This window comes from Mus pahari, chromosome 15, assembly GCF_900095145.1.
Source record: "Mus pahari chromosome 15, PAHARI_EIJ_v1.1, whole genome shotgun sequence".
Taxonomy (NCBI): domain Eukaryota; kingdom Metazoa; phylum Chordata; class Mammalia; order Rodentia; family Muridae; genus Mus; species Mus pahari.
Window position 1 is genome coordinate 2,986,767 of NC_034604.1, and position 12,992 is coordinate 2,999,758.

A 12,992-nucleotide genomic window follows, 5' to 3' on the forward strand; every position below is an offset into this window, starting at 1 on the left:
GACTTTTCAGTCTCTCATTGCTCCGTGTTCTGAGCAGGCTGGTCTGGCTCGCCAGTGAGCCCAGAGGCTGTACCACGTCCACCTCCTTTCTTTAGTCCTGGGATGACAAGTACCTGTCACCACTTGACTTTTACTGAGTTCTAGGAATCAACTCTGGTCCTTATTGCCCCTCTGAAGCCTTTTTTAACCCTTTCTTTTCATGTGCCTTAATAAACATTAACTTTTTTCTTCTTTAGAAAGAGGGTCTCTGTAACTCATCGAGCTCCATCTGTTTCTGCTGGGATTATTGCCCAAGGCCTGGCCAATAAGCAACTTTTAATGGCCCTCTAAACACAGAGATAGAGCCAACTACTTCACAGTACCCCTGGGGTAACTGTGGTCATCAACTACTGAAGACTAGTCTGGACACTGAGGCAGACAGAGTGGACTCTTCCTCTCCAAGCTCGGGTGTGTACACAAGGCAGAGTCCCCAGAGTCCTCTGCGTCACACACTACTCTTGTCCCTACACTCTGCTCCCTGGTCCCTGGATCAATGCTCCTCTCTGCCCAACTGCTTCTGTTGCTCAAGTCCCTGACCCAGTTTGACTGGGTCCTTGGCTCTCTGCGCTTCTTCACTGATCCTGCCTTTTGCTTCCCATTAGTCATACTACGCTTTACGTCTTATTTGCTCTCACCTCCATGAGACTGTAAATCAAATGCAGGGCTTTCCTTCACGGTTGTAGACAGACACATCGAAATGGTCACTGAGAACATGAACTTGAAGCTCTTCCTTCCTGTTTCTAACCAAGCCCCTTTGCTGAAACAGCGAAGTCACACAAAGTTCTGGGGTCGAAAACAAAAGGCAAAGACCACTGCACGTTAGTTTGTCAACATGTAATGCCCTGGGTTTATTTTGTGAGAATTCTATCACAATGTTTCCAGGTGGGATTAAAAACCTTAAGGATGACGTATGCCACTGGCCTGGGCATTCAGACTTCGGTACTAACAAAGCAGTAGTAGTCTGGTAAGAACCGTTCTCTTCACAGAAGAGAGGTCAAACATTTCCAAAGGAAGGCACCCGGTATTTGTGGTTCTGGCCTCGCAGCCTTCTGGAGAATCTTAAAAGGAAAAAAGCTGGCTGGCTGTTTTACAAACTGGAATGACGATACACGGACAGCAATTACCGCATTCTTCTCCCCTATATCCTTTCTGTAAGAACAAGTAAAGAATGAAGTCTTTAAACAATTCCACAATATAAAAGTACATCTTTTTGTGCTAAAAAAAAAAAAAAAAAAGGGCAAGACAACATAAACTCCAGTTGTAAGGACTCCGTTTGTGTACTTGATTTAACACTTTTTGGTGTGGAAGGAAATGGGACGACTGGGCTGTTTGTAGGGCAGCAACATAACATTAGTGCTTTAAGTACCAGGGCCGCCCAAGCTTGCAGACAGGCGGGGACGGGAGAATTCAAGAGACTTCATTTTTAGCTTGTTGCACGTCCTAATGCTAGTAGACCAGGAAGACCCCCATTGAACAGTACATTCCCCATTTTAAAAAACTGATGCCTTTTTTTTTTTTTGTAAAATTCTGTATGTATGTCACCATTTTTTTTTCACATGATACACAGAAAACTCAAGGACCCAGAGGGAACCAAGTTATGTTATACCATTTACAAAATACCAAGGAGTCCACAGCTACCTAACACATTTACTACAGCACAGGAACCAATGAGGGTACAGTGTACAAAACCTGTAAACACGGCACAATAAATAGAGACAGCAGGTTCCGCACCATGCACATGATGTGATGACACCAGCTACACAATCTCACAGCTCACACTCTTGTTGCAGTTACCCCCCACCCCCCGCCCCCAAGTGCAAAGCATCACAAATGAACAGTTCTGTATTCAAGTAACATATATACAAGGGTATTACAAATATGCAGTACTGTACAGATAATTGCTGTATTCTTAATTTACAGATGTTGATTTTTTTCCTATTAACAATAAGAAAAGAAAGGTTGAAGCACGGGAGATTCGAGAGATGCTGCCGAGTCCCCACAGCTGCCACGGAACCGCACAAGTGCTCTCCATACTCCCCGCGTTCCAACGCTCTGATGCATAGCACCTGACCATGTCCCCAGGATGCAGTCCTGCTCCCAGGAAGCTACGTCACCTCCATTGCTACTGTGTTGTCTGCTATGTTGTTCAGTGCTGGCTTTTCCGATTCATGATTTTCCCTGTTGGGATAAAAGTTCCATTAGTCAACCAACAGTCATGTACAAACTAAGCCAATGAAGACTCTTCATTCTTCCTTTAAAAGCCTTAGTTATCTTTAACAACAGGAAGAAACATCACTTATGGGGCAATGGGACAAAGGATTATGAATTTTTGTAATTATGAAAATCAGGCAAGCAGAAATCAGGTAAATCAGGGGTCAACAGTCAACTCCATGCCAACTGCACTACCAAAACACTGTCCAAGAACCTGACTGACCAAAGATACACACACACCCAATACCAAAACGTCTCAAGCTCTGAAAGTTACAGTTGCAGCTGCTTTCTCTTCTTACACTTATCTACTTATTTAGTATGTATGTCCATGCACACATGTACTCATGTAAGTATCTCAGCTCAGCTCTTGGGGAGTGAGTTCTTTTCTTCCACCACGCAGGTTCTGGGATCAAACTTGGCTTGTTGGGCTTGGTGGCAAGTGCCTTAACTCACGGAGCCATTGTGGTATTATCATTGTTTTGGGATGTGTGTGAATGTGTGTGTGTGGGTGCACATGGAGGCCAGAGGTGGACAGCGAGCGCCTTTCTTCTATCTATCTTCACCTTTGTTTTTGAGAAAATCTCAAGTTCATGGAGTTGAGGGATGTGTCTGTCCCACTGTTTCCTGTAACCCCACAGTGTAAGCACCGCAGGCACTCAACACTCCATGGAGCTTCTTTACAACTGTGGGCTACGAACTCAGGTGCTCACAGTGCACCGGCGAGCACTGAGGCCTTTTCTTCAGCCATCACATAATGACGCTGTGTAGCCAGAGGGCGACTTGCAGGGTCTGCTTCTCCTCTTCCACCACATGGACACAGTGGGTCAATCTTAGGCTGCCAGGCTTGATGGCAAGCACCTTTATCCCAGAGCCATCTTCTCCTTCCAACCCCAAAGCTTGATTACCTCAGTAATCTAACGTGTCAGGACTTTAAATCTAGGTCCTACTGGATGTCACTAAGTGAGACACAGACACAGGACTAGTAGCCAGAACACTAGGTTCTAGAGGTGTCCTTTGAAAAGTCCACTGGCTTCTAGGAATTTGTTTCCTACTTTTACATAGAGACAGGGATATGAGAAGTCCCATCTACCGTAAATGTCCTCATATTTGTCCAGTTCTACACCAATTAAAGTCATGACTGGTGATGGGGAAGAGGAACTAATCCACTGATCAGCCATGAACAGGCCAACAGTGCGTCCCTGGTACTGACCTGGCAGAGATCTGTGGATGCGCAAAGTAAGGCTACCGATAAGCCACTACACAGCCGTTCTTCCCTGACACTCTGCTGAAAAGGTTAAATGTTGGTCTAGCACAGGCCTGGCCCCCTGTCACTCCTAAGCCCCCCAGGAAAACCCAGCTACTTGTTAACCACTAAACACTATTTTTCCCAACTTTTATTTCTGCTTTGCCTATTTCTGATACACACTCACAATTACCTCTCTGTGAAAATATTTCTCTGTTTTAAAACAAGAATGATTGTCTGTACAATGAACTGGGCAACATGCATTGCTCTGAGACCCACCTAGAAGGGCTTCTATCTATTACCTGCACATATTCACGTTTATGTTTTAAGCTTAGTTCTTGCTAATATGAATAATTCAGGTCTTTATTTTTCTCCTAGTACTTTGTAGTAGCAGGACTTTAATTAGTTAATACAGAGTTAAAGTAATAGTTAGTTACAGTTAAAATGAAGCCTTGACAAAAACCCTAAACTATTGAACTTCAAGAAGGTGAGTGAGCAGAGAAAACAATGGCTTGATCAGATGTTGCCAGGCCTGCCAGCATTGGTACTACTGGGAGTAGCTAGCAGACTGTTGAAGGAAGGTTTACCCATTCCAGTCCCACAGTAAGCTACAGATGAAACCAACAGCACAACAACACATGCTAAAGAGAATTCCTTGCGCCCAAAGCTGGAGAAGAATGAGAATTCTAGGTTACCGCTGCATTATGAGAGGTCCATGTCACAGAAGCAACATCTGACTTTCCCAGTGAGTGGGCTGGCTTAGTCTCAAGACTGAATTCAACTAACACTCAATTATAACATCCACTTGCTTAGTTCTTGAATAAACAAATATTATATATATATAATGTATGTATGTATGTATGTATGTATGTATGTATGTATGTATGTATGTATATGTGTGTGTGTGTGTGTGTGTATTCATTCACTCAATACACAGAAGGAAATGAGAAAACTTAGGTGGATAGGATAGCCACTTCAGGAGGCAGAGTTAGGTGATTACATTTCAGACATTTAAGCTTAGAATTAGAAGAACTACTCACCTTGGAACTGAATCTACAGAGGATGAGGAGGGGACCTTGGAAACTTGACAGTTTGCTGCAGCAGCCAGCTTTAAGGCAGATGGCGGAACAGCACTTAAAGTCCTAGGTATATGCCGTGCGTTTATTGGGGTGACAGAGTTGACAGTGGGGACAGATGAGGGGACAGTTAATCGGATGTTGTTCCCAAACAGAACCTGAGTTGTCGCAGAGCTGGCAGCAGTTACTTGGTGACTCAGTGTGCTGTGGGAACCCGAAGTCTGTGTAATATTTGAAGGCTGTAACAAAGTTGAACCTGCTGTCGATGGACTCGTATGTACGAGTGCCGTTGGTGTAGTGCTACCAAGGTGTAAGCCCTTGTATACTCCTAGAGAGAAAAAGAAACCATGTAAGCACTGTGCATTTTGTGGCTAAATCACAATGTGTACAAATACACATGCATGTAAATATAATTGGGTCACGCAGATGCCTTTACCCCTCACCTGAGGCAGGAAGGACGCCATTCACCCCAATCCCAAGCACCACATCATCCTTCATCTTGAATCCCATCAGCTGTTCTGACGTCATTAAAGCAGAAGCAGCAAACTGTGCACTAGCAGAATCCAAAGTCTTAGAAACAAAACCCTGAAAGGAAAACACAAAAGTCATCAGTGTAATGGCCTTGAAGGATGAGTCAGAGTAACACAGGTGGCCTCAGTCAGTCGGTCCCACTACACAGGTGGCCTCAGTCAGTCAGTCCCACTACACAGGCGGCCTCAGTCAGTCGGTCCCACTACACAGGCGGCCTCAGTCAGTCGGTCCCACTACACAGGCGGCCTCAGTCAGTCGGTCCCACTACACAGGCGGCCTCAGTCAGTCAGTCGGCCTCACTACACAGGTCACCTCAGTCAGTCAGTCGGCCTCACTACACAGGTCACCTCAGTCAGTCAGTCGGCCTCACTACACAGGTCACCTCAGTCAGTCAGTTGGCCTCACTGCACAGGTCACCTCAGTCAGTCAGTTGGCCTCACTGTACAGGTCACCAAAGTCAGCTTCAAAGCTCTAAAAGCAGCAAACCAATGAAGTCTATTTTATTTTCAGAGCCATAAGTTTTAAGGTTGAAAAGTTAGCTGTCTAACTTAAGGGTTTATACATTTTGATCTTCCTATGGAATACAAAATATATACAAAGCAATTACCAAAATAAGCCTATTAGTACAGAATGCAACAACAGCAAAAAGTTCCAATTGAAAGGTTAAAACACATTTCTCAGTGCTGGACAAACCCAGTAAGGTAAATATGTAAACTTCTTCCATTTAATCTCTAAATACCAACTCTCTCTACCCACCCTCAATGCTACTATCCACCCACTGTACACTCAACGGCATCTTTCAATAGGAAGACATCCATCCCTTAATTAAAAAAAGATCTGACATCATAATTTAAAAATGAAAAGGCCTCTTTAATCTTCAAAAATGAAATTTCCTTTAAGATGCTTAGAAGAAGACTCAATTCTGAGCCTTTCAGCCCCAAATCTATCTATACAGCAAATACTTTTCCAAAAGCAGAACAGGTTGTTTTGACTTAATTCTGGAACTGGAACATCTGCTGCATGGGGCTTTACAATGGGGACAGTACAGTACAGACCACGAGTCAGAAAGAAGCAACTTGACAACTAAGAGAACTATGGTCTTAGGCCACTCTGTGTAACAGGCAGCAGAGCGAACAGCTCCCATACTCACCTGGGGTGTTCTTTCTAAACCCTGTACATTCAGGCCAGAGCCACTTTTCTGCTGGTTAGATGCAAGGTTCTAGGACAACACTTGGTAATTAGAGATGACCTCTGGTGGGAAACAACGAGGATACTCATAAGACACAAGGCCCTCACCTGTGGGGTGGCGGCAGAGGGGCTACTATTTGCTTGCCGCTGTTGCTGAGTTTGTGCAAGCTGCTGCTGCTGCATGAGTGCCAGTTGCTGCTGGTGCTGCTGGTATTGTTCGGCTGTGAATGCTGAACATAAATAAGGAGATGGTTCACAAGATGCACAGACACCACAGATGCCTTACAACACTAAAAAATCCAGCAGAAGAAAAAGATGTTTTTGTGCAAAATGGAAGCATGTGGATAGAAATGATGCTGCCAGAGATTGCGCCCGGAGACAAACCAGCATCTTCTGCCACATTTAACCAAAGTGGCTTCAAGTTAAAGAAAAAGCCACTACTTCTTTCAGCTGTGACACTGTGCTGGACAGCGCAGAATGTGCTCTTGGGCCCCCAGTCCACACTCTTGGAGATGCACTTTGCACTGAGCATGAGGTGAAACCTGGTAACCAGCATTCCGCTTCTGTTTTGTCCAGATCGCCATGCCAAGGCCCGGGCCTTCCCAACAGCTTTGTACAAACACTAAAGTCTACATAGCTTCTTATTCCAATCATTGCAAAACTTTCTTCTACATAAAAAGTAAATGCGATAGTTTAATACTTAGACAGGAGAACTTATCTTTCAAGTTTAACAGGAAGAAAAGAAGTACCAGGATTAAGGTTAACGAACTTTCCCCACCCAGTTAACCCACCTGGACAAAATCCAGTCAATAAGAACGGAGTTATGCTGATTACTGTACAGAGTGAAGCCTGAGGACAGACACTGTGTTATGCTACTTATGTGTGTCTATGGAGAGCTCAGTTCTAAAAAAGACAAACAAAAAAAATGTTCATTTATTACCCCCAAAAGTGTGTGCAACTTTAAAAAGGAAACCTGTTTCTTTATTCTTTTTCCTTTGCCAGTATAAAAAGAAAGGGGGGAGGGGGAAGAAAACAGAAAGCAAATAATATCACAACCACCCGACAGTAAAGGCTTCTTAAAGAAACCGTTCTGAGTAGAAGTTACCTGAAACAAAACAAAAAATCCCCCCAAACCCCCAAACAAACAAACAAACCAAAACCAGAACCCAAAACAACAGAGTAACGCCACATCCTACGGTGCCAGGGCATCTATTAGCCAATGTTCCTGGGGCTCAAGCCTGCTGTTTCAAACACGCCCACCTGATTTGCTATGAAGTGCTCTGCTAGTTGGAATATCATCATCCCATCAAGTTTTCTGAATTTCACCTGTAACTTGGAGGGGTCTTTACTGACCTCCAGGTCCTGGTCCTGCCTGGTGGCACTGGACAACAGGACCACGTCCACCACACTTTCAGTGTACCTAGACGGCCGGTAGGCTATCATCACCTTCACACGCTCCTCAACTGAATTAAGTTCATGGCTCACACGTCTCCCTAGAAAAATACTCCTATTGAGTCTCTTATTTTTCATTTGTTACAGCTCCATTTAGTTGGTATCTGATTTGTAAGTCTTTCCTACCATTTGTAATCTACAGATTCTATGAGGAGACTTTCTGGTATTAGGATATTCACTAAATACTGACAGAAGTATTTCTTGCCATCAAGACACTGACATGTGACAAAAGTGAGTTGGGCCAAAACAATGAACAATCTACAAAAATGAATGCTACCCAGAATGAAGGTTGAGAGTTAACATAACACTTTAACTTCCTAAAGCCAGATGTGCTGCTCCAGCCTTTACTTTTTCAGTAGGCAATATTCAGTAATTTAAAAAAAAAATTTTTTTTTTCCTGGAAGGGTCAGGCATTTCATACCTAGGAAAATGATTCAGTCATTGCTCACCACCTCTTATGAGTGAAGGTAAACAGATGCAATGTTTTCTCCCTGCAAATTTTTTGTGTGTGTGTGTGTCTTTGATGGTATTTGTGTTTCAGTTAAACATTTAGTGGTAAATGAACTGGGAATCGACTTTGAATGAACTTTCAAGTACTTTTGCCTTAGTTAAACTTCACCCCAGTTTCTGTGTGCAGGTGTGCAACCTTACTTTTTTTTTTTTTTTTAAAGATTTATTATTTTATGTATATGAGAACACTGTAGCTGTCTTCAGACATTCCAGAAGAGGGCACTGGATGCATTACAGATGGTTGTGAGCCACCATGTGATGGCTGGGAATCAAACTCAGAATCTCTGGAAGAGCAGGTCTCCAGCCCAGCCCACCTACGTTTACTATCCGTCTCCTGCCGTGCAGTGCAGATGCAGAGATGCAGACACACAGTTAATGCCCCCCCTCCCCTGTCAGCTCAGTATCTGAGATCACCTTTTCTTAGAGTCTAGTTGTAAAATCTGGCCTGAATGTTTCTGGTAAATGATCTGTAATTAAAACAGCAACAAAGAGGCTGGCAGTGAGAAATACAAACCAACACAACAGAGTCCTCAGAAGAGGGTGCCGCCTGCTGTGGCTCAGCATCTTCGTGCAAATGTGACAAGGACTAAACTTAGGTGGAGACCAAAATCCTCTTAGCTCCCTCTCTGAAATAAAACTGCAGTCTGAAAGGATGTGCATTTGTATGAAGGTAAGGTAGTAAATGTGGATAATTAAATGTGAACTGGATTTTATATTCTTATTTTATCACAGAGACTGTAGAAGCATTCAAAGTTCCTAATCCATTCTAACTCTAAGGTCTAACCAACTGTTCCATGAAATAAATGAAAGCAACCATACTTTCTCAAACTTCTACTAATGAACTGAGGCATCAAGGCAGAAAGTTTTCAGTTATACATCTACTTCAGATAAAATGGAACAGTCAAATTTAATCCACAAATGGTGGGCAGAGCCAACTAAAGCAAATCTAGAATCACAACTGCTTTGCAGAACCAGAAGAGCCGTAGTCAACGAGGCCCTCAGACCTGGCACTGTCCTGTCACCTCACACTGCACTGCACATGAGGCTCAACGAGGCCCTCAGACCTGCCGCCACCCTGTCACCTCACACTGCACATGAAGCTGAGGTCCTGGGGAAAGTCACATAAGGGGAGCAAGCACCACCAATAGTGAGATTTCAAAGTTAAAACAGAAGAACTCTAGATCGATATTTATAAGATAGGAAAGCTAAGCTCATTGAACCAGGGAAGGAACTATCTTTTGTGAACAGTGTGACAGCAGACAGTGTACACACATAACATCATCACACGAGAAAACACAACTCAGAACTGAAGGAAGCTGCTTCTGGTAAGCTTTCTGAGCAAGCTCTTTCAATGAATAATTTCATCTGTTCTATTTCCTCACATCATGAAACCACCAGGTTTTTAGGAGTCTCTAACTAAATTCTCTGGGGTAGTACTCTGAAACAAGCCAACTCCAAGAATGGGGAAATGTTGTGTTCCAGTACCAGGAATTGTCTATGGCCCTACAGACACATCCCTGATACTGCAGCAAATTACCGAAGTGAGAAGGGAGACACATACCAGCAAGAAATGAACAATTTCAAATGGAAGACATTTATATTTCATTAAAAGCCTTCGAAGCTGAAGATCTTTTCTAATTCTAACAGGCTGACCCCAAAAAGCACTGAAAACAAAAGCTGGGGATGTGGCTCAGTGGTGCAGCACTTACCAGTGTGCAGGAGACTCTAGACCCGATCCTCAGCATCACAAAACCAAACAAAAACCCAAGCAAAATAACTAGGATATGAAATGGTCTCATTACTAAGCAGGATCTTTGCATTAGGGACCTGAAATCAAAGCGCTTCCCAAACCCTACCAGCCCTTACCACCCTAACCCTACTTGGAAACCAAGCTGTGTTGCAATTCAACGGTTGGCATGCTGTGTCAGAGCTGAACATGCCTGCTATGACCTCAATATGACATTTCACTAGCCCAGTGCTACTCTGTTTGTGATGCCCCTGAATCACAGATAGCTGCTGAATTCACAGTGCACCACATACAAGTGCCATGGAGAAAGGCTACCTTCCAGAAAAGATTCTGGATTAGAAAGCCCTTGAAATAAGCTTAGGGTCCCGTGGACTTACACAAGGAATAACCACTGCACAGGACTGCAGTCCTTTCCATGTCAAACACAATTAGAACTTCTGTTGCTTACAAAAATAAAGCAGCCTGTTACAGATAGTTTGAGTTTAGAAAAATAACTTAAATGATGCCAATTTCAATTTCACTGGAAACTAAGATTTCAGGTACTAGGCACATCTCTGTTGTAGGAGTTTTAAGTGTTTGTGAATCATCTACACACTTGTACATATACCCTCTCCCCGTCCGTCTGTGAGAGAGAGAGGACAGAGTGTGAACACCGTGTGGGAGTTGATTCTCTCCTTTCCCCTCGTGGGCTCCAGGGACAGAACTGGGACAGCAGGTGTGGTGGTAAGTAGCCTTTACCTATTGAGCCGTGCTGCTTGCTAGCCCTTGTATGAGGGTCTCATCTAATTATTGTAATTTGATAACCCTCCAATTTCAAATGCACAAAACAGATGGATGCTCAAACACTGAGCAAACACTGAAAAGATGCTAGTATAGCTTAATAAAAGCCTAGAAAACTATTTGAAAACAGTCCAAATCATGTATTAACTAATGATCATTAAAAACAATTTATCTTATCCCTCCCTATGTAGATCTCGCCCAAGAAATTCTAAATCCCTATCACTAAGTCTTCCCAAGTTCCCCTCTGACACACAGAACAAAGGGGATACAGCGTCCTCACACCTTCCTTCTCGGAGGCTACTTAACACCCTACCCAGGAAACCTCCATAGGTGCACAGCTGTGAAACGGCCAAGACTGAGTAGCAAGTTGAAGGGACCCCGAGGAGGGAGAAGAAGCTTTACAACTGGGCACTCTTCAAGGAAATGAGTACACTCCTAGTGCCTTCAGTTGGAGTCGCCTATTAAAAAATGGGTATACAACTCACTAATAACTACTTAGAAAAGGCTCAATACTTGTAAGTATTGATCTCACTATCAGAGTCAGTAACTGACCAATCAGAAGTGGTTACACCTGAAGCTGACTCTTGTCCGTCTGACAGGGCGGCAGAGAGCTCAGCTAAGATCTAGTCTGCTGCTGCCTTTGGAGAGGACCTGGCTGACCCTCATGAGACCCTCAGCAGATCTAGGCCGTCTCTGGAGAACACTCCCTTAAGAGGATATGCTTCGACGCCCATGTAACACATAAATAGTCTTTTCTGTCTTCAGGGCTGCTGGCAGAGCTCACTTATGTTAATTGCACATATGACATGAATATCCCAAGCATGAAAACAAGAGAGTAGCCTGTAGGCATTTATTCTCTAAGTAGATTTGAAAATAAATACATCATTTAAAAAGGCCCGACTTTGCCGGGTGTGGTGGCGCACGCCTTTAATCCCAGCACCTGGGAGGCAGAGGCAGGCGGATTTCTGAGTTTGAGGACAGCCTGGTCTACAGAGTGAGTTCCAGGACAGCCAGGGCTACACAGAGAAACCCTGTCTTGAAAAACTGAGGGGGGGGGGGGAAAAAGCTCTACTGTTAAAAAATGATTATGGAGAAAAGTTGCATAATTATGCAAGGCTCTTTTTTAGCTAACTTTTGCTAATGTCCACCTTTTAATGATGTTTGAGAAAGCAATCAGGAAAGTTTGCAACTGGCACTGACATGCCTCTGTAAGTCATGCCAGCACTCCTCGTTTCCTAGACTGACACGCAATCTGGAGGCCTGCCATGCTCTTCAGTGTCTCCACCACAGGAGCGACATGATGTGGATTGATAGAACATAGCTACTTTCTCCATAGAAATCTCAAAAAAAAAAAAAAAAAATCATACATCTTCAGAAATATTTTTGGGGAACCAATTAAGAGTTTCCATTTTTGAACTCCCCACACCTGTGTTAGTTAAGCCTCTAATACACTAGCTCTTCAGCCTTTAGGGACTATCCAGGACAGAAAAAGAGTAGTAAAATTACAATCATTAAAGTCCCCAAACTATAGAAGCCTGTTATAGCTGTCTCCTGAGAGGCTCTACCAGTGCCTGACAAATACAGAGATGGATGCTCACTGCCAACCATTGAATTGAGCACAGGATACACAATGGAGAAGCTAGAGAAAGTACCCAGGGAGCTGAAGGGGTCTGCAGCCCCATAGGAGGAACAACAATACCAACTAACCAGTACCTCCAGAGCTCCCTGGGACTAAACCACCAACCAAAGAAAACACATGGTGGGACACAGGGCTCCAGCTGCATATGTAGCAGAGAATGGCCTTGTCGGTCATCAATGGAAGGAGAGGCCCTTGGTCCTGTGAAGGGTCTATGCCCCAGTGTAGGGGGATGCCAGGGCCAGAAAGCAGGAATGGCTGGGTTGGTGAGCAGGGGGGAGGGAAGAGGAAGGGATAGGGGGTTTTCGGAAGGGAAAACCAGGAAAGGAGATAACATTTTAAAGGTAAATAAAGAAAATATCTATCTATCTATCTATCTATCTATCTATCTATCTATCTATCTATCTATCTATCTAAAACACTTTAACGGTAACCTAATTAGGTAATTAAGGAAACAATCCTCTTTTAGAAAATCTGTATTAAAATCATCCTAAAAGAACTTGAGTGGAGCCCTTCCCTTCTACCGTGTGGGTCCTGGGCACTGAACTCAGGCTGTCAGGCTTGGCGCTCAGGGTCTTA

At 43.7% G+C, this 12,992-nt stretch overlaps 1 protein-coding gene across 3 annotated transcripts in view; it reads right to left on the reverse strand.

The window, feature by feature from the left end:
- Positions 1-858: 858 nt before the first annotated feature.
- Epc1 (enhancer of polycomb homolog 1) overlaps positions 859-12,992 on the reverse strand; it is an 80,153-nt gene continuing 68,019 nt past the window's right edge. For all 3 annotated transcript variants that reach the window (XM_021214300.2, XM_021214299.2, XM_029547241.1), the window contains exons 11-14: positions 6,397-6,518; positions 5,013-5,154; positions 4,534-4,897; positions 859-2,217 (exon numbers count right to left, since the gene is read on the reverse strand). In XM_021214300.2, coding sequence (XP_021069959.1) covers positions 2,145-2,217; positions 4,534-4,897; positions 5,013-5,154; positions 6,397-6,518 — 701 coding nt within the window. In that variant the 3' untranslated portion in view covers positions 859-2,144. The remainder of the gene's footprint in view (positions 2,218-4,533; positions 4,898-5,012; positions 5,155-6,396; positions 6,519-12,992) is intronic.